Raw genomic sequence first — 19,619 nt, 5'->3', positions numbered from 1 at the left:
GTAAGAAGACATACACACACACTGTGCACACAGAATGCTTTTACTCCCACTCAGGAAGAAGTCCGAACCTTTGAGAAAACTTTGTACCTATGTGTCGTTCTCCAGCTGGAATGCATAATGAATGAATAAATAAGGAAAGTCTGACAAGCCCGATTCCCTCCTCCACTCTCTTCTCTTCTCGTCTTTCCCATCGCCGTGTCACAGTTTGCTGAACGCCAACAAGATTCACTGCGTCCGTGCCGACACCTTCCAGGACCTGCAGAACCTCTCGCTGCTGTCGCTGTACGACAACAAGATCCAAACCCTGGCCAAGGGCACCTTCGCTTCACTGCGGGCCATACAGACGCTGTGAGTTGAAACGCATCTTGATACTCGTACATGGACTCGGTAAAATTATGAGACCGTGTAACTAGTTCATTCTGAAGGCTTCAGATTAGCACGGAATGGAATGATATGTTAGAAAACGGGGTAAATTTATCATCCTCAAAATCCAAATCACACCTAGTTTATAACTTATGATGTAAAAAGAAAGAAAAAAAAAATTCCACTTCCTCCATGGAATTTTCTTCCTTCTTGAATTTGCCCCAAAAATACAAATATATTTGTACGTAGTATCAGGTCGTGACACATGCTCAAATATCTGTATGCACATAATTTACCTTTCCATCCACTTTTTGAGACATTTTTATTCGCTCATGTGTCGTGAGAGTTTTCTGATGTAAAATCTGCGGCTTGACTCAATAAAGTTTGGGAAACCCTGCGGTACTGAATGTGAACCTAAGTGTGAGTACTTAAGCGTACATACAGAGCCACGATTTTTGGTGTAGTGTAGCCAGTACGCATTTATGTGGTTTCACCATTAAAGGCCGGCTCCTGAGGGCAACCATAACGACGATTTGGCCCAAGATGAAAACATGTTCGACACCCGTCCTGTAAAACAAGCCACCCGCCACCACATCACTGAGCTGCGGCACTAAGCGAGCCAGCAACAGCACAGCACAGTGCTTTCTAACCAGCACGGGAACTCCGTTTGTCTTCCCCTCGCAGTCACCTGGCTCAGAATCCGTTCATTTGCGACTGCAACTTGAAGTGGTTGGCCGACTACCTGCGCTCCAACCCCATCGAGACCAGCGGCGCCCGCTGCGCGAGCCCCCGTCGGCTGGCCAACAAACGCATCGGGCAGATCAAGAGCAAGAAATTCCGCTGCTCCGGTAGGCCGACGGTCGCCAAGTGCCTCTCCCCTTGTCTGCCTCTGATTTTTACTTTTCTCTTATCTCTGGCCTTGTTCCCCCAATCACTCCTGTCGAGGGGATTCTACTTATTTACACTGTTTTTACACAACATTTAGACAGACGTCATCAATCAACCAATCAATCAATCATTGCTTGGGTGATTATTGATCTTACCTTACATTATATGCAGTACATTCTGGGTGATCACTCCTCAAAAGTTTTTGCCTACATATTCCATGTAACATATGCACTGGAGTGCTCAAGCATAGTGATGGAGGGTTGTCTGTTCCCTCGTTATATACTTGCCACTTTCTGTACATGCCACTGCTAAACAAGCTTTCACGGTGCTGTACTGCGCCAGCACACGATGGAGCTGTCACTTTTTTTTTTGCCTTGTCTGCCGTGAGTTTGTCTTGTCTTGTTCTTTGCTACCTTACCCTTGTCACCTCCACAGAAATCTCATGTACAGTTGTCATATGCATTGCGTCATATATAAGCTCCGTTTTATATATGACTGTGTCGAAGCATAGCGGGGCCCCCGTCTACACTCACTGACATCCGTCCCTCTGTCTTTTTCTCCATCACAGCCAAGGAGCAGTACTTCATCCCAGGTGAGTTCATGGCTAGCTACCATCGTCTCCCTCCTTGCTTTGACTGTTCATCCATTGCTCTTTTTCACTCAAACGATCCCGCAGTTAATCCGAGTATTTCCCAACAAGTGAGTCACACACGTCACTTGCATCATTTTAAAGATAACACTTAGGTGATCAACTATCATAAAAGTTCTCAAACGTTTTACACTTAGTACCACCTTTAAAAAAAAAGCGCTCTCCAAGTAGCGCCATAATGCCCTTCAGCAAAATACAAAAGCTCAGTAGGCCCAAGTGTTCATCAAAAATGATTTATTTTCTAAAAGGTATATGTGATATTATTGTAAGCCAGGGGTGCCCAGACTTTTTTACTCCAAGATCTACTTTTCAAGGAGCCAGTCTCTTGCGAGCTACTGTCTGAGTGAGGAGGGGTGGGGGGTCATGATGATGCTCCCAAACTCTTTTAAGGTTAATGTTATGTTGCCTCCTATATTTAAAATACAGAATTATCTTTTTCTGCGCTGTATTGTCTGTGCTTTCATCCTGAATCAGGCAGTGCCAAGGTGGAATTTTAAAATTACACACATTCTGATCCTGCACTTTCTACTTTGGCTTCAGACCAGACCTTTCCCACTCGGAAAAGAGAAAATCTCGTCCGGTTGATCCACTACTTCTTCGATTATTCACATGCTCCGACAGTCATTGCATCTTAAAGCAGCAGCATCTCTTTTTTACCTTTCTCCATTAATATCGAAAGTAAACATAAGCAGCACATCAAAATCATCTTTGCTCTACGTTGCCCAGACTGTGTTGCGAACTAAAGCAGCGGTGGTGGACGGACGCTGTTATTATAAAACACATTGATGGGCTGCGTAAGTACTGTAACAGTTGTAATTATGAGTGTACGTCTTTAAGAGCGGAGGGGGCGGTGTAAGGTAAACTAGGAAAAAGAGTGTGTGGGAGAGCAGCATAGGTCATTGTTAGAGAAAGTTCCGTGTCCTGTCTAAAAGAAAGCAGTGGCTTCTTCTTTTCATTTTTTACAGTACATATGTGTATTGTGCTATTGGATGTAGCAACCAGTCATCCCTCACTCATTGAATCACAAACTGAATAGCTGTATGTTCTACTTGTAATTTGCATTGGATTTTTTTTTTTTGCGCGCAACGCAGAATATCTGCGAAGAGACTGCATCAGCGGTCCACAATTGCGCACGCGCGCAGTTTAGAGGGAACATTAGCTGACACATTGAGCACCCCTGTTGTAAGCCATTGTAATATTGTGCGCTTTTCAAACATTTGCACTGTGCTTGAATGCAGTAACATGAAAATAATGCAACTTAATAACTCAATTCAACTGTATTGCACACAAGGTTAAATAAACATTTTACTGAAATACATGCTTAAACTTTAAAAACAAACAGTTCTTCAAAGATTTAATGTGAACGTCCATCCATCCATTTTCAATACTGTGTATCTTGGTTAAGGTCACGGGGTCACTGGAGCCTATCCCAGCTGACAGGCACAGACAAGCATTTACACCTACAGTCACTTAGTGGGAACTGAACCCAAGCTGCCTACACCAAAGTCAGGCGGGTGTACCGCCACACCATCAGTGACCTTACTGTGAATATTTAAAAGGTAAATGCAATGGAATTGTAGATGTGCAGCCATTCTTTTTTGTACCACTAGAGGGCATCACATTGCGATGTTTGTGCAATTTATTTATCATATAGAACATAATCTGACGATTTGAATTGTGAAACGATGGCATTTAAAACGGTAACAAAGGCAAGTGAATCATCTTTTTGGTTCAGGGAGAAAATAGCCGTGGTATCAGCACAATTAGCCAATTAGACCTCTGATGGTCAGCATCTTTGAGTGCATTTTAATATGATAAATGTGTGTTTTTTTTTCCATTATATGCAGTCAGAAGGGAAAGCGACTCTTTGCTTTGGCATTAGCCAACGATAAAGTCTCTCAGCGAGGGAGGGAACGTGCGTCTTCTCTGTCGGTAAATGCTAAAGAAAATAAAGCCCGTCGGGGGACCGAGATTCCAATCAGAGGATGTTTCCGGACCTCTTAGCAAGGGGACTTCCAAGCAAATAACTCGCAGGATCAGTGATACCGTGATTCACCGTCTTGCCTCGCCCGTGTGTGTAAATTAATATGTTATGTGCGCTAAGTTGTGATAGCATTGGTTGAGAGAGCAAACGAGATGCACGAGGTAGATGAAAGTTCAATTTGATTCATGTTGGAGTTAATGGAATTTTTGTATTTCATCAGATAACGAAAACAGATGTGCTTTAGATCAATTGTTTAAAACACTATATGGACAAAAGTGCTGTGTTGGAACATACTTCTTTTGGTCTCAACCCATTAGGTCCTCTTCTATCTTAATTCTTGATCTTTCAGAGACATTTTGGACATTTCCATGCTTCCAGCTCTTTGATAATAGTTTGGGGAAGAACCTTTTCTCTTTCAGCATGACTGGAAAAGGTCCATAAAGACACGGTTGGTGATGTGAAGGAATTGGTGAGCGTGGCCATCTCTTAAATGGGAAATCCAGTGCTTTGCATGAACAATGTATCGAACAGGTCATGTAATATGTACTCTATTTTGACAATGAGATGTTAAATCCGCTCTCATTTAATAGTGTTTTGAGAAGATTTTTATCGACAATTACGAATTTTCAGGGGCGCCGCCATTTTCCCGAGTCACATAACCTACATGCGCGGACGTGACGTGTAAGGTGCCGCACCAAAGGCTCAATTACATTGTGCCCAACGCTGATTTCTTGGATTTATCCTCACCTGATGAAGAAATAGCAGTATCGGTTGATCGGGAAGACGGAGGACTACTTCCATACAAATTTGAACCCGTGGCTGTAAATAATGTTGAATATTCGGATGGTTCTTCGGACGGGAATGACGCGGAGTCTGACGAGCGAGCTCCGGCGGAGGCCGCGAGCCGAGCTTCGGCGTCCGACCTTCAGCTAACGGCCTCCACCGGACTCCGAAGCTCGGCTCGTGGCCTCCGCCGGACGCCGCAGCTCGTCAGACTCTGCATAATTCCCGTCCTCTAACTATCCGCGTCTGCCGGCCCAGAACTCCGGGGGCCTTTGTTTATGCACTTCAGTCCCGTGCGAAGGCCTACAAGTAGTCAGACTCCGGCGTCATTCCGCCCGAAGAACCATCCGAATATTCAACATTATTTACAGCCACAGGTTCAAATCTGTATGGAAGTATTCCTCTATCTTCCCGATCAACCGATACTGCTATTTCTTCATCAGGTGAGGAGAATCCGAGAAATCAGTCCTGGGCCTTATAGTGTCCCCTGTAATCCAGCCTTTGCAACAGCACGGTACACGTCACATACGTCCACATAGATTATGTGGCTCGCGAAAATGGCAGCACCCCTGAAAATTCATAACTGTCGATAAAAACCTTCTCAAAACACTATTAAATGAGAGAGGATTTAACATCACATTGTCAAAATAGAGTACATATTACATGACCTCTTGGATACATTGTTCATGCAAAGCATTGGATTTCACCTTTAAATGTTGACCTGATTAAAAAAAAAATGCAGTAATTGCAGACACGACTCAAAAGGGAACTACTTGCTCTAAATGTGAACTTGTGTCCCAATACCTTTGTCCTCATGGGATAAAGTTGCAGTGAATTGAAAAGCTCCTCGATGAGTCATTTTGTGCCATTTTTATGGGCTGGAGGGAATCCCACATGATTTGTTTTGCCCTCATCGGGTTCTATGCAATAAAAGTGTGGCCACTATGTGCTTATCGATACTAAGGATGATGACTCACGAATTTCCCTCGGGGGGGCTCCTCGGCGTCGTCACGATGAAAGCTGTGAGTCGGTTCACGCGTTCATTACTTCCTCTCCGGCAGGAAATACTTTTTCCTGTTGTCTGGCCGAGGGAAAGTTCCTTAATTAGCTGTTTTACTGTGTCTAAAGGAAGTTATTTCTGCAAATGCAATCCACTCGTTAATCTCTAATAAAGTCAACAATGGGGCTTCGGATGATGTCCCGTTATTTGGACACATTCTTGCTGCTCGACTTTAAGTTCTCCCCCACCCCCACCCCCTTTCCTCTTGGTTGAGGTTTTCCTGCTGGTGACTGTGGTGTGGGTGGCCGCGGTGTCCCAGTGACGTAATGTGCAAATTCACAGAGGCGGCGAGGTGCATCGCTGCGAAGCATGCGAGACGGGACCGGGACATAAAATGTTATTTGAACAGAAAACATTGGGCTGTTCCCTCTAAATGGAACAAATGCACACACACACACACACACACACCAACACGGACGGACACACACTCTGTTCTAAGTGGCTCCCAGAGCTGTTCCATTATTGAGCAGCAACGATGTATCTGACAGCGCACTTTTTGGCACGTAACGTCTATTCATAGACAGAGAGGAAGTGCAGGGAAACGTCCCGCAATCCCTTCCAACCTGCATCCTCCTTCCATGCACTTCCTCGATCAGGAACGGAAATGGTGAAAGTACTCACACTCTGTACTTAAATAGAAAGACAGATGGTCTGGTGTGCGATTGACTGGCGACCAGTTCAGGTTGTACGCCGCCTCTCGCCCAGAGTTAGCCGAGATGGGCGCCAGCGGCTTGGAAAATGAAAGGCTGGATACTCTGGTGTACGAGGAGTAGAAGTGCTGATTCAACTCATTTCGACCAGTAAAAGTGAAAAGTACAGACTCTCTGAAATCTACAAAAGAAAAAAAACATTCACTGTTATATTCAAATGCCATTTTGACAGCTTGCCACAGTGAAGAAGAAAAAAATACGCTGTGCTTGTTTGTTTTCTTTTTTTCTCCCATTTCGAAAGACAATTTTTGAACAGCAAAAGCCGGTGGTTTTTAGGCTGCATTCGCTGTCAATCATTCTTGGAGTGGAAAACAAACAACTGTCTTCAATAAGAACACCGATAGGGAAGAGCTCACTTCTCCAAAACTGTTGTGTCATCGTCCTTCATGCCCCCTGGCTCACGTTCCTCCGCGTCATTGCTGTCCCACTTTCGTCAGCAGTGTGCCACCAACATCTCAATCAATATCTCAACTGCAGTTGATTTTACCGCTCGAGTTTTACATCTTAGTAACAAGCCTGTTTGGACAAAGTAAGGCGTACAAAGGACAGATACACTGGTGCCTTGAGTTATGTTTTTCAAGATATGAGCCATCATTCGACTGATTTGAGTTACGTAGTCACGGAATGGATTAATCTCTTATATCAAGGCACCACTGTACTGAAGTAAAGTGAAGATAATTGAAGAATCTACTCAAGTAAGAAAGTATTTGTACTTTGGTAGTCGCCACCACTGACCAGGATGGATGTCTCTCCAGTCTCTCCACACCACTCACCTTTCATTTGCGTCTCATCCATCTTCTTGCTTCTCTTCACCGCTCCAAGTGACTGACCGAACCCTTGCAGCTCTTTTGCTTTTACCGAAGCTGACTGCCCAAATCCTCTTTGCCGCCCTTATCGCTGTCTCCCTGGGTACCGTTCCTTTTCGGCCCACCGCTCACTGCTCGAGAACAAGATGCCCATTCATGTGTCCCTCCTCTCATGGATGGCAGAGGAGCTTCTGCTGCAGGCACTTAAGGTCAACAGCAAGTTCGGGACAAACTGCAGATGAGGGAGGGATGCGTGACTCGTGGTGTCGTGGGGAAACGCGTGCGGCTGTATCGTTAAAAAGGGCTGACGTCATCGTTTCCCTGCGTGACGGATTGTATTTCCTTCCTCTGGTCAGGTGCCGAGGACGCCCGGCTGAATAACGCCTGCAACAGCGATCCGGTGTGTCCTCCCAAGTGCCGCTGCGAGTCCAGCGTGGTGGACTGCTCCAACCTGAAGCTCACCAAGATCCCTGAGCACATCCCGTCATCCACCACTGAGCTGTAAGCAATGTTTTTAACATGAGTAGGTCGGGTAGCAGCCATTTTTATGTAGGCAAAACCGATTGCTATTCAACAACTTAGTGGAACATGTAAAAAGATTTATTGATAAATTTTTATCTTTGTGTCCAGGCGCCTAAACAACAACGACATCACCACTCTGGAGGCCACCGGAGTGTTCAAGAGCCTTACCCAGCTCAAGAAAATGTAAGTATTTCATTTGTCTTTAAAACTTTTATCTTCAAGTTGCGTTAATCCCCCATTTGCTGGCTACAGCAACCTTAGCAACAACAAGATCACAGAGGTCGAGGACGGCGCATTCGAGGGGGCGTCGTCCGTCAACGAGCTTCACCTCACGGCCAATCAGATCGACACAGTCCGGAGTGAGATGTTCCGTGGCCTGGAGGGCCTCCGCATGCTGTAAGTAACAGGTGACATTTATCGCTGGGGGGAGGCGCTGTAGAGTACAATATATTTCTAAGAGATTTCTTTCGTTGCTCCAGAATGCTTCGGAACAACAAGATCAGTTGTATCCACAACGACAGCTTCACGGGTCTGCACAACGTGCGTCTGCTGTCTCTCTACGACAACCAGTTGACCACCATCACTCCTGGGGCCTTCGATACCCTGCAGACGCTCTCAACCCTGTGAGACCGCACTCTCGCTCGAAAACGTTGCTTCTTTCCACGCCGCCTTACGCACTATCTGTTCGACAGAAACCTTCTGGCCAACTCATTCAACTGTGACTGCCGGCTGTCTTGGTTGGGAGACTGGCTGAGGAGCAGGAAGATCGTTACGGGCAACCCTCGCTGCCAGCGCCCAGCCTTCCTTAAGGAGATCCCCCTGCAGGATGTGGCGCTGCCTGATTTCCGTTGCGAGGAAGGTATGTCCTTACGGCGTGAGGCTGGTCGGAGGTGTCTTGTCACTTGCTTTAGCAACAGCATTGACTTTTGCTCAGACCAAGTAAAAGTTGCTTAGTTTGTCGAGCTTTCTGAACTAACACTGGTTGAACTACCTGGAGGATTATTAACAAGAGGCTATACATTTTTTTGTCTTTAATAGTTAACCAAAGCTAATAACTTCCTAAACTATATTTACAATGTCCAAGAAGGATGAGTGATGTAATTTTGAAAAAAAGAATGCCCTTACTCAGCCGTGTAATAGGCGGCAATTAATCTGCAAACAATCTCACGTTCATGGCCGCAGGCCTTTTTTACGCAACAATCAATTTTTAACACAATTGCCCTATTTTAGTGGTTCTCACCTAACTTTATTCACTCTTTCTTTTCAAAAACCAAACAGGTTTTAAATCTTCAGGTGATTAAAATGCTCAAAACTTGAGTTTTATTGCAGCTTTTCAAGTCCGTACATTATGAGTGAGAGCTGCCTAAACTCCCAGCGATCATTTGCAATAATGAGCGCTTTTGTCCAGCTCGTTGTTTACGAACGAGATTGGAGCTCAGCACTTCCTAAGCTGCTTGTCGATGTCGGGCTGAGTGGAGCTATATTGAGCGGCCTGCCTTATTGACCGGTCAGCTGATTTTCAGCTGAATTAATGTTAGACTTGTCTCCAGGCCTCAGGCTAGCTTCCATTCTTTGTCCAGGTTTGTCAATATTATATTACTGAGGCTCCTTTATCTCTTTCTCAGTAGACTTCCTATCTTTTCTTTGTCTCGTTGCCCCCCGCTGTCACTTTGAGAGATTGTGGTATTTGTGCCATTTCCAATCTTTCAACACTTTCTCCCCTTGCTCCGACAGCTCAGACTGAAGCTGTTATCTACGTCTCACCTGCAATCTGTCATCCCGCGGCACCTTTCTCTATGCGTAACCACTCCTGCAATTTCCCCTCTTTCCGCAGGCCATGAGGATTCAAGCTGCGTGCCCAGGCCTCAGTGCCCCAGCGAGTGCACTTGCCTGGAGACTGTGGTTCGCTGTAGCAACAAGCACCTCCACACGCTGCCCAAAGGAATCCCCAGAAACGTGACAGAACTGTAAGTGCCTCAGCTACTTTTGATCACATCGCTTGTGTGGTTTCAGCTAAGTAGGAAGATGATGCTGTATATACATTTAGGAGAAAAGCACTGGGACAACAGTTTGGCAGTGTACAGACTGTCAAGTCTTTTGCAGCTTCCACACATTCATCCATCCATTTTCCTTAGCACTTCCCTTCGTCGGGGTCGAGGGTGAACTGCTGCCTATCCTAGTCAGTTTTAGATGAGGGGCGGGTTACACCCATGACTGGTTGCCAGTCTAGACAAACACACTCACATCCTCCCACAACCGAACATGCATGTTTTTTGAAGGTGGAATAATGCAGGCGCACCTGTCGAAACCCTACATAAGCACGAGGATAGGATTTTTGCCACACAGTGAGGATGGCGCTGAGAACTGAACTGTGTGGCGGATATGCTAACCATTAACAACCATGATCTCCACTTCTGCTCATATGGGGAAAAAAAATCTTCCTCACCACACCCATCCGAGCATTGACCTGGAATAGATCCTAAATAAAAGATTGACTATAAACCTAAATTATTAGAAGTTTATTTTAAGATTTACAGTATGCAAATAAAGGGGGTCCTCAGTTTGCTACAGGTCTACATGCATGAAACTTGTTCATGTTTTACATTTATAGCCTGGAAGTGTTTCTCATGAAAATATTTACTGTATAGAGAGTACTCGGTCTACAACTGAGTTCCGTTTCTACAGTTGCGACTTAACTCGAATTTCGATTTAAGTCGGATTCCTCCATTAAAGTCAGAATTTACATCAAAATATTTTGTATAAAAAACAAATACATAGAAATAAACAAGATGATGTACTTAGCATTACTGCTGAGAGGTGGCTGGAGAAGAAGAAGAAGGGTAGGCTGTGCTTAGCTATTGCGAAAGAACCTGGTCCTCAATCCTCTCCATCTCGACAAGTATCAAAAACCTTGTTTTGTGATCATTTTATCCAACATAGGAACGGAACCCTTCACGTGCGCTAAAATACGGGCTTTGTCTTTAATAATTGTCACCACAGTTGACCGACTGAAGCTTTGGTTGGTGTTGGTGTCTCTCCTTTCTCCAATCTTTTTATGATCTTGAGCTTCGTTTCCATGGTTGTAGATTTTCTTTTGGCTGCTTTCTTCTTTGGGGCGATTATGTCCAGAAAGGAGGGCGAAAAATGCGAAGATACTCCAGGCACACAAACACGGACAAGCATTAGCCAGACAAAATGGGAGACGGGGGACGGGCGTTGTAAAGTTGAAACGTCTGAGACTGACCTAACTCGAGGAATCCACGTAATTGTGAATTTAATACTGTATTTGCATAACTTGGTGATTATATGACTCAACTTGGTAAAACATCGGATTGATTACGTCACCGCATTGGGAAGAGAACTCCGTAACAAACCGAAGACCTCCTGGGGAGGGAAGACAGGGATCGTGCACAAATATCCTGAAATGTAATTGCTTTTAGACTGCATCTTTTGTGCTACTTTGGATGGAATTGTGGGAAGTACATATACTGTATACAGTGGACCCTTGCATACTTGTAGTTCGGCAACTGTGGATTCGCCTAATCACAGATTTTTTTCATCCATCCATTCTCAGCACCGCCTATCCTGTTCAGGGTCACGGGTCCTGGAGCCTATTCCAGTTGTTTTGGGGGAAAAGGCAGACTACACTCTTAACTGGTCGCCAATCAGTGGCAGAGCACATATAGACATGGAAAATAATTTGTACTCACATTCACACAGTCACTGAGTGGGAAGTGAACACACGCTGTCGGCAACAAAATCAACTTGAATGTGTCACACAATCAGTTTCCTGAAAGCAAAAAAAAAAACCAACTTATTTTTAGGAGGGAATGAGTCTCCAAAATGGTTATTTTCTCATGTATTCAAGAATGGGAGGCGTCCGGGGGGCATCCGAATCAGATGCCCCAGCCACCTCATCTGGCTCCTCTCAATGCAGAGGAGTAGCTGCTCGACACTGAGCCCCTCCCAGATGACCGAGCTTCTCACTCTATCTCTAAGGGAGAGCCCGGACACCCTGCGGAGGAAACTCATTTCGGTCGCTTGTATCTCTTTCGTTCGGTCACCACCCACAGCTCATGCCCATAGGTGAGGGTAGGAATGTAGATCGGTAAATTGAGAGCTTGACCTTTCGTCTTAACTCCCTCTTTACCACAATGGACCGATACAAAGTCCGCATCATTGCAGACACTGCACACAACGATCCGATCCAATGTTCGGCAGAGGTGTTCCCTAACTCTTGTACACGTAACACATATAAATTGTGTCTCCTGGAGGTGCGCACAGATTATACTGTATGCAAACAGCTGAGACGAGAAAATCTCATTGAATCATTTTGAAGAAGACTGCATGGACAAAAAGTGTCCAAGAAGCCCTGCAGTTGTTCTCACAGACATTCTTCTCGTGTGCGTCCCTGCAGCCGTCGGGCCTCGCACTGATGTCACTCTTTTACTTGTAGCCAAGGATCAGTGTGTGTCCATTTGTGTTACTTGTGTGCGCATACTTGTGTCAGGGCCAAAAGCCTGTCCACGGGAGCATAGGGGAGGAAGAGGACATTTTAATGAGCACTTTTCAATGGAAAGGGGAGGGAATGGAACTTTCCAATACTGCTGCGAGTGGTATACACACACACACACACACACACACACACACACACACACATACAGTGCAAGCCTTGAGGTCTGTCATTGTCCCAGCAGGTGTGACCAGGTGGGCCTCTCTGTTCTGGCCTTTCATGTAGTCATGACTGGAGCGCTTGCAGCACCGTCATTATCCAAAGTGTCCTGTGCACCATCATTACCTATCATTACCCCCCCCCCCCCAAGTCCAAAGCCCCTAGCTAACCAGTACACCTCCCTCTTCAGCCCACCAGCTCTTCAATATAGTCAACAAAAGCAGGAGAAAGCCCCCCGCAGCTCCTCTCAGGCCATTTGTCAGGGTGGCAGCCCTCTGCTAGCACTTTGCTTTGGCAGTGTCTGCATCCTCGCAGGCATGACGACGACGGTGGTGGGCTGCAAGAGAACACACGCACGCACACGCATGGGGGATGGGCCCAGGAAATATGAATTGTTGTAGGGTTGTTTGAAAATGCAGATTGTGTCTGTGCTGTACTCATTCAAAATTGACATTGCATGTTAGAAGGAGACGAATAGCTTTGATGGTTTGGGGACAGATGGGTCTTTGGGGGGCTTCGATGTACGGTATGTTTGTTGTCACATGTTTTAAAGTCAGACTCCCTCAAAAATGAGACCATTGCTCATCTCAAGAGGCCATCCATAAATAAACTTCAACTGCAGCAAGGAAGAGATTCACAGAAAATGTCCCTGAATGCAACACGTTAAGTCTGTTTGTATGCCTGGATTTACACCCTTAAAAACATTGTAAACAACAACTCGACACGTTCTCAGCCCTGATGCAACACTTTTCTTTAAACATTGCTAATCCCTTTCGCAGCGAGACTTCCACTCTCAAGCAGCTGCAGCGACTTCTCCGTTCCAACAAAAGCAATGTATTTCTTCACAACTTGATGGAAATATAGCGTTGACCGCCAAGAAATAACAGCAATAGTAAACTACAGACAGGATTATTTCTTTCTTTAGTACATGCAGCGTTAAATTATGCACTGTACAGAGTTTGGAATGAATGCCTTTTTTTTCTTCTTCAGGTATCTGGATGGAAACCAGTTCAGCGTGCTACCAAAAGAGCTGTCCTCCTTTAAGTTCCTTCAGCTGGTGTGAGTCTCCTTCCTGGTCTGATTTTCAAAGAACAATGGCAAGAAATAAACCTGTTTCTTATTTTTTCAGGGATCTGAGCAACAACAAGATCAACTCTCTGACCAACACGTCTTTCGCCAACATGAGCCAGCTTACCACTCTGTAAGCGCCGAGGGGCCTCAAATCAGCATCCATAATTTCAACAGCAAAATTAATGCAGTGACTTTTTTTTTTCTTATTTTTACATTGTAGAATCCTGAGCTACAACTCCTTGCGGTGCATTCCTAAAATGGCCTTCAGTGGACTGCACTCCCTCCGGCTATTGTGAGTTCCAGAATGTTTTGCTTTATTTGAATGGGTCTCCAACTTTTTATACCAAGTACCATCACAAAAAATACTTGGCTCTCCAAATACCACCAAAATAAATAAACAATGGCATAGTGGGCCTAACAAGGCAGAGGTTTTATTCACAAAATTATAATAGTTTCTTTTGGCTTCTCCCGTTAGGGGTCACCACAGCGTGACATTTCAGATGAACGCTCATATTTGCTTGGCACAGTTTTTACACCGGATGCCCTTCCTGACGCAACCCCTCTCGGGGAGTGGAGGCCCCAGTGGGATAAGAACTCATGACCACTAGACACTAACCACTGAGATATGGTTCACAAAATTATATGAAATATTATTACTCCTGTATCGTTATGCCCCGCAACTGCTTAAATACAGAGAAATAGAAAAACGTACTTGAAATGCACATTTTTTAAATGTACCTGCGTAAGCGTTTATACACAAACTCCTTTGAAAGATTAACTGCAAATGTATTGTATGTAAAGGAAAACAAAGTGTACTTACCAAATGTACTCTATTGGATTTGAGATACATTCAAACCACACACATTTGCTAAAAAACTTACCCTAGCCCAATGCAAGAAAAGTATAACATTTGTGGCATCTTTGTACTAAGGAACTAGATGTTGAAGTCAGTTGAGAGTTTACATCCATTCATCGAGCCATTTTCTTACCCGCTTATCCTCACAAGGGGCACAAGGAGTGCTGGAGCCTATCCCAGCTCTCAACGGGCAGGAGGCGGGGTACACCCTGAACTGGTTGCAAGCCAATCGCAGGCCACATAGACACAAACAGCCGGACTCACAATCACACTTAGGGGCAATTTAGAGTCTCCAATTAATGTTGCGTGTTTTGGGGATGTGGGAGGAATCCGGGGTGCCCGGAGAAAACCCACGCAGGCACGGGGAGAACATGCAAACTCCACACTGTCGGGGCCGGGTCAAACCCAGGTCCTCAGAACTGTGAGGCCAATGCTTTACCAGCTCATCCACCCTGCTGCCCTTGAGTAGTTTCATTTAGACAAAAATAGCTATTTTGCAGGAATAGAAGATACTATAGTAATGTAATGTAAAATCCATATTTTTTTAAAATCACTTTTCGAGAACCTCCAATACACTTGCAAGCGCCAAGGAAACCATGTATAGTAACACAAGAAGAAAAGGTGAAAAAAGTGCAAAATAGAACCAAAAAGTTATTTTGAGTAGTTCCGCAATCGGCCTAAATGAGTCATTAAAAAGAATATTTGACAGCAGATGTTGAGAATCGCTGATAAACTCCAGAGGACTGGGCCGTCTAAACAGTTTTGACAGCTTATGAATACACGCACACAAACACAACCTCTGACCCATTTTCTCCGGGTAAGTGGCAGCCTCGGCGTTCGGCATCCGCAGCCCACACCTCGTCGGGGCCACTGTGCACAATCACCGTGACACTGATTACCCGAGAATGTTCACCCGCGCTAACCGTAATGGCTTTGACGGTGCCTGCGAGCCTTTGATTGTGCCCTCTCGCTGACCGCGGGCTCGAAATGGGGAGGGATCGCTCTGCTCAGTAACTGAGATGTTGGATATAAACGTGTGCGACACTTAGATGATGAAACCCAAGCAAGATTTGGACCCGGGTGCCTCGCGCTCCAACTCGAATCTGCGGCCTCGATCACAAGGCCAGACACAGTGGAGACTCACGTGTACGTGTGCGAGTGGTGTGTGTGTGTTCAAACTTTTTTCTCTGAGTCCCGCTCAGAGAAAAAACAAAGGCTGCAAAAACACTTCTTCACCTTTATTTTGTTAAAGTCACTAAAACCAATCCATCAGTTTAAAGATACGCTGAAATGGAATACTCTTTCTTACCTATGAGTAGAAATATTGTGACTATTTTAGTTGTAATTGTTTTTTTTTTTTTTACACCTTCACATAACTACAAAAATGCTGGGTAAAACACATAGATTATTATTATTTGTAGCACCAGTTCTCATGGTTGTCGCAGCCACGGAAAATGTGGGTGTTGCAAGCCCCAGGCTTTTGTAATGATGCAAATCGGGTCAAATACTGTTTTTAGTTCACGACGTGGGCTACTGCAAAACAGACACCTGGCCCGCAAATGGGCCGTGGACCATATTTTGCACAGCTTGCTGCAGACGCATCGGCTTTCCATGTGTGCTTGTAGCCGGCAGACTTTTTAAATTTTTTACTAGTGACAACAAAGCTTTTTACGGTGGGATATGACCAAAGCCCCCCCATCATTACACCTTTTAGCCCCCAACGAAAGCGAACCTCGGCCGCCATTAGCTTGATGTCGCCTTGCGAGCGCCGCTTTGATCCCTAATGAAGCGCCATCCGTTATTTCTGCTCTTACTCACTCACGCCAAGCTCACTTCCACAAAACTGCCTGGGTGACGCCATGGGAAACCCCCCCCCCCCCCACTATCACCCCACCCCACCTGTAAGCCACACATGACTCTCAGACTGATCTCTACGCTCTATATTAGCAACACTATGCCTGTCTCTTAACTTACGGAAGTAGATACATATTTTTAAAAGGCATTTCAATATTTTCAATGTCCAATCAAAACCACAATTTTTGGTCACTCATAACTTTGTGGACAATTTTAACCTCCAGAAAACCTTTCCAAAACACACCTTCTTTTGTTTGTCTTAAAGGTAAAAGTACCGTATTTTCTGCACTATAAGGTGCACCTAAAAGTCTTTAATTTTCTCAAAAGCCGACGTGCGTCTGATAATCCAGTGCGCCTTATATATGGATCAATATTGCGCCATTAGTGCAGGTTCATGTAATGGATGCATAACGTAACCCCAGCCTCTACCGTAGCGTTTATTCAATGCGCCTTATAATGTGGTGCACCTTATATATGAAAAAAGTCTTAAAATTCATTCATTGATGGTGCGCCTGCCTTATAGTGCGGAAAATACAGTAGGGTTCTCTCGTTTGTAAATGAACGACCGGGTGAGGTTTTTAGGCAGCAAAGTAGTTCGTGGTCAGCCAGTGTGCCTCACAGTGGAGAGGTCTCGGGTTTGATCTCAGCTCAGGCTGAGGTTATCATTTATCAGCCTGCACATTTCAAAGAGAACCCTACAAAGTTAGACTTTGCCGAGACCGTGCGTACTTTCACACAGCCGATGCGGCACGCTGCATTCAGATCGTTCATTGCGCAACCAACCTGATAATGTGGTTGCCCGATATGAGCGAATCAGTGGGGCTTCTCAATTCATTATTTTTTTTTTTTCAAACTTCTGATAGGGCAAGCTGACCGACAGTGAAGAAAATAAGGATTAGAACACCCTGCTATGTTGCAAGTTCTCCCACTTAGAAATCATGGAGGGGTCTGAAATCTTCATCATAGGTCCATGTCCACTGTGAGAGAGATAATATAAAAAGAAAAATCCAGAATTCCCAATGTATGATTTTTTTTAACGATTTTTTTGTGTGATACAGCTACTAATAACTATTTGAACACACAGTTGACATCGCACCTACGATGACAATTTCAGACCCCTCCATGATTTCTAAGTGGGAGAACTTGCAATATAGCAAGGTTCAAATACTTCTTTTCTTCACTGTAACAGTTATGGGTTGTGCCTGTTGTTTTTCATGTACATATGTACCAGGAGGTATTTGACCATTTTTAAAAGTAGATGAATCAACCTCAGTAAAATGTAAACATCTTTTCCATTCACTCCATCAGTCAAGTCCCTCATATTTAACATCAGTTACCTTTTCACTTTTATTTATTTTTTTACTCCATGAAACTAAAGCAACAATGAGCTCCAAATAATGGTTTTCGACTTCAAGACCTAAGCTGACGGTTCAGAATATTGTATAGCGCTTTGCTGAAAGCGTGAAGCGACAGCGGGAAAGTTGCACACGCTGAGGTGCCGACGCCTTTACGGAGCTGCACCTTTGGCTTTACGCAGCAGTAAAGACGAGAAACATCATTAACGCTTCAAACAGAACAGCGGGCCCCAACCCGGCATGGGCACTCTGCGGTTTTACTCGGAGTGAGATTTCACTTGTGTGTATGAAGTTTGTGGTTTGGAGCTGCCTATTAATAAGCTGCTAATTGGCCTGCTGGGTATTAGGTGTGGGGGATGATGAGTGGGGGGGGGGGGGGTCGAGACAGAGACAGCGCCAATGTGTGCCCCACATGCCGGATCGAGCGGCAAAAGAAAGTGACAAGAACTGATGTTCATCCAAACAAAAAGAGAAAAAAAAAAACTAACTTACATATTCTCAGCGTGAGTCACGTCAGAAATCAAGACTCATTTAAGCAGTGCAGGTACATGCAACATAATGCAGACTTCCTCCCCCCCCAACCCCAACCCCACCTATGATGCATGAAGTCATGATCCGGTCTGTCACGATCCACAGCTGCACACAAGACAAAGAGAGGATGTCATTATGAAAGCGGATCAGGTTACTTGCCGGAGACTCCCCGGCTGCCCGCTCTGCCAGGCTGGCACAGTGCTCGCCGACCGGCTGGCAAACTTGCTCGCTCGCCACTCACCCGCTCAGAATCACCCGCCTCCACGTTCAGGTCATTTAATTTATCCCGAAATACTTTTGTTGCACTTCGTGCGGCTCTGCCAGTTGCTTTGCCCTGACTGCAATGCTGGCAGGACGTCTGCTGACACGTCAATTCTTTAGAAGATATATGTTTTACAGTAAAAAAAAATGACACGATTTATTTTTCCCTTGCAAAACAATGAAAATGGAAATATTCCACCCCATAGTCAAACTGTCAGCATCGCTGTCAAACAAGTGTAAACACAAGTTATCCAACCTTAACGGAAAGATGTGTTGTAACTTTTAAAGACGATGTTGTAATGTCAAGATGATTTACACATTTAGCTGTTTCACATTATTAACTAGCAAACAACCGTAAGAAGAATTTGATCACTACTGATGTTGAAACCCGAAGACAAAATAATGGTCTTCACTTTAACGACAAAGTTGAATTGCAGAAATCATTTGCGAGAGTTTCCTGTAGCAGACAATACAAATGGTGACAGTAGCCAAAAATTGGACTCAAATAAGAGCTCTGTTACTTTAGAAGAATATGACTTTACTCAAAGTAAAAAAAAAAAAAAAAACTCTAAATAATGTCTTTAGGTCTCAGTGAAAGAAGCCACACAAGTATCGAGTAAAATAATTTTCTTTATCAAAGTACGGATGTCAAATTGAACAAATATGAAGATCAGTTATTGACCAACAATATTATTGTAACCTAAATAAAACGGATTTTTTTTTTTTTAATAACATTAATTCAGTCAATTACAGACACAAGAAATCAACCTTTCTGGCTTACATTTGTAAAATGGCACAATAGGCTCACTGGGCTGAGATTGCATAGAAAAGCATGAAAAATGTACATTCTGAAGTTCAGAGTGGACACAAATGCTAGCGCGTGACAACCTTCGCCGTTTCTGCTATGCGTCACGTTAATGAGTCACTTTGAAAACTTTTGCCTCTGTGCGGTGACGACGTGTGAGGTCATGTGACTGCCTGGCTTCAATCTAAATGGTGATACGTAGTCTCTGATGAAGTGGAACAAATAGATCATCTTAGTATTAATAGATACATAAACATAAAACTGCAACACAATTCAATGGAATGGATTAACGGTTGCATTCCTTCTTAACAAAACGATTTGAGTAAGAGTAAAAACTAGTGTATAAAACATTGAAGCAACTCCGAAAAGTACACTTTATCCAATAAGTTATTGATGTGAATGTAGCCTGTTACTACTTATCACTGCCTCCCACATTCCAAAACCATCCA

At 44.4% G+C, this 19,619-nt stretch overlaps 1 protein-coding gene across 1 annotated transcript in view; it reads left to right on the top strand.

The window, feature by feature from the left end:
- slit1a (slit homolog 1a (Drosophila)) overlaps window positions 1-19,619 on the top strand; it is a 109,035-nt gene that overhangs the window by 77,012 nt on the left and 12,404 nt on the right. Inside the window, exons 13-24 of the mRNA XM_061838042.1 lie at window positions 205-348; window positions 1,048-1,211; window positions 1,820-1,843; window positions 7,600-7,744; window positions 7,874-7,948; window positions 8,018-8,161; window positions 8,245-8,388; window positions 8,458-8,624; window positions 9,600-9,732; window positions 13,428-13,496; window positions 13,567-13,638; window positions 13,729-13,800. Of these exons, the coding sequence (XP_061694026.1) occupies window positions 205-348; window positions 1,048-1,211; window positions 1,820-1,843; window positions 7,600-7,744; window positions 7,874-7,948; window positions 8,018-8,161; window positions 8,245-8,388; window positions 8,458-8,624; window positions 9,600-9,732; window positions 13,428-13,496; window positions 13,567-13,638; window positions 13,729-13,800 (1,353 nt within the window). The remainder of the gene's footprint in view (window positions 1-204; window positions 349-1,047; window positions 1,212-1,819; window positions 1,844-7,599; window positions 7,745-7,873; window positions 7,949-8,017; window positions 8,162-8,244; window positions 8,389-8,457; window positions 8,625-9,599; window positions 9,733-13,427; window positions 13,497-13,566; window positions 13,639-13,728; window positions 13,801-19,619) is intronic.

This window comes from Syngnathoides biaculeatus, chromosome 12, assembly GCF_019802595.1.
Source record: "Syngnathoides biaculeatus isolate LvHL_M chromosome 12, ASM1980259v1, whole genome shotgun sequence".
Lineage (NCBI taxonomy): Eukaryota > Metazoa > Chordata > Actinopteri > Syngnathiformes > Syngnathidae > Syngnathoides > Syngnathoides biaculeatus.
This window is presented reverse-complemented; position numbering and strand designations above follow the sequence as displayed.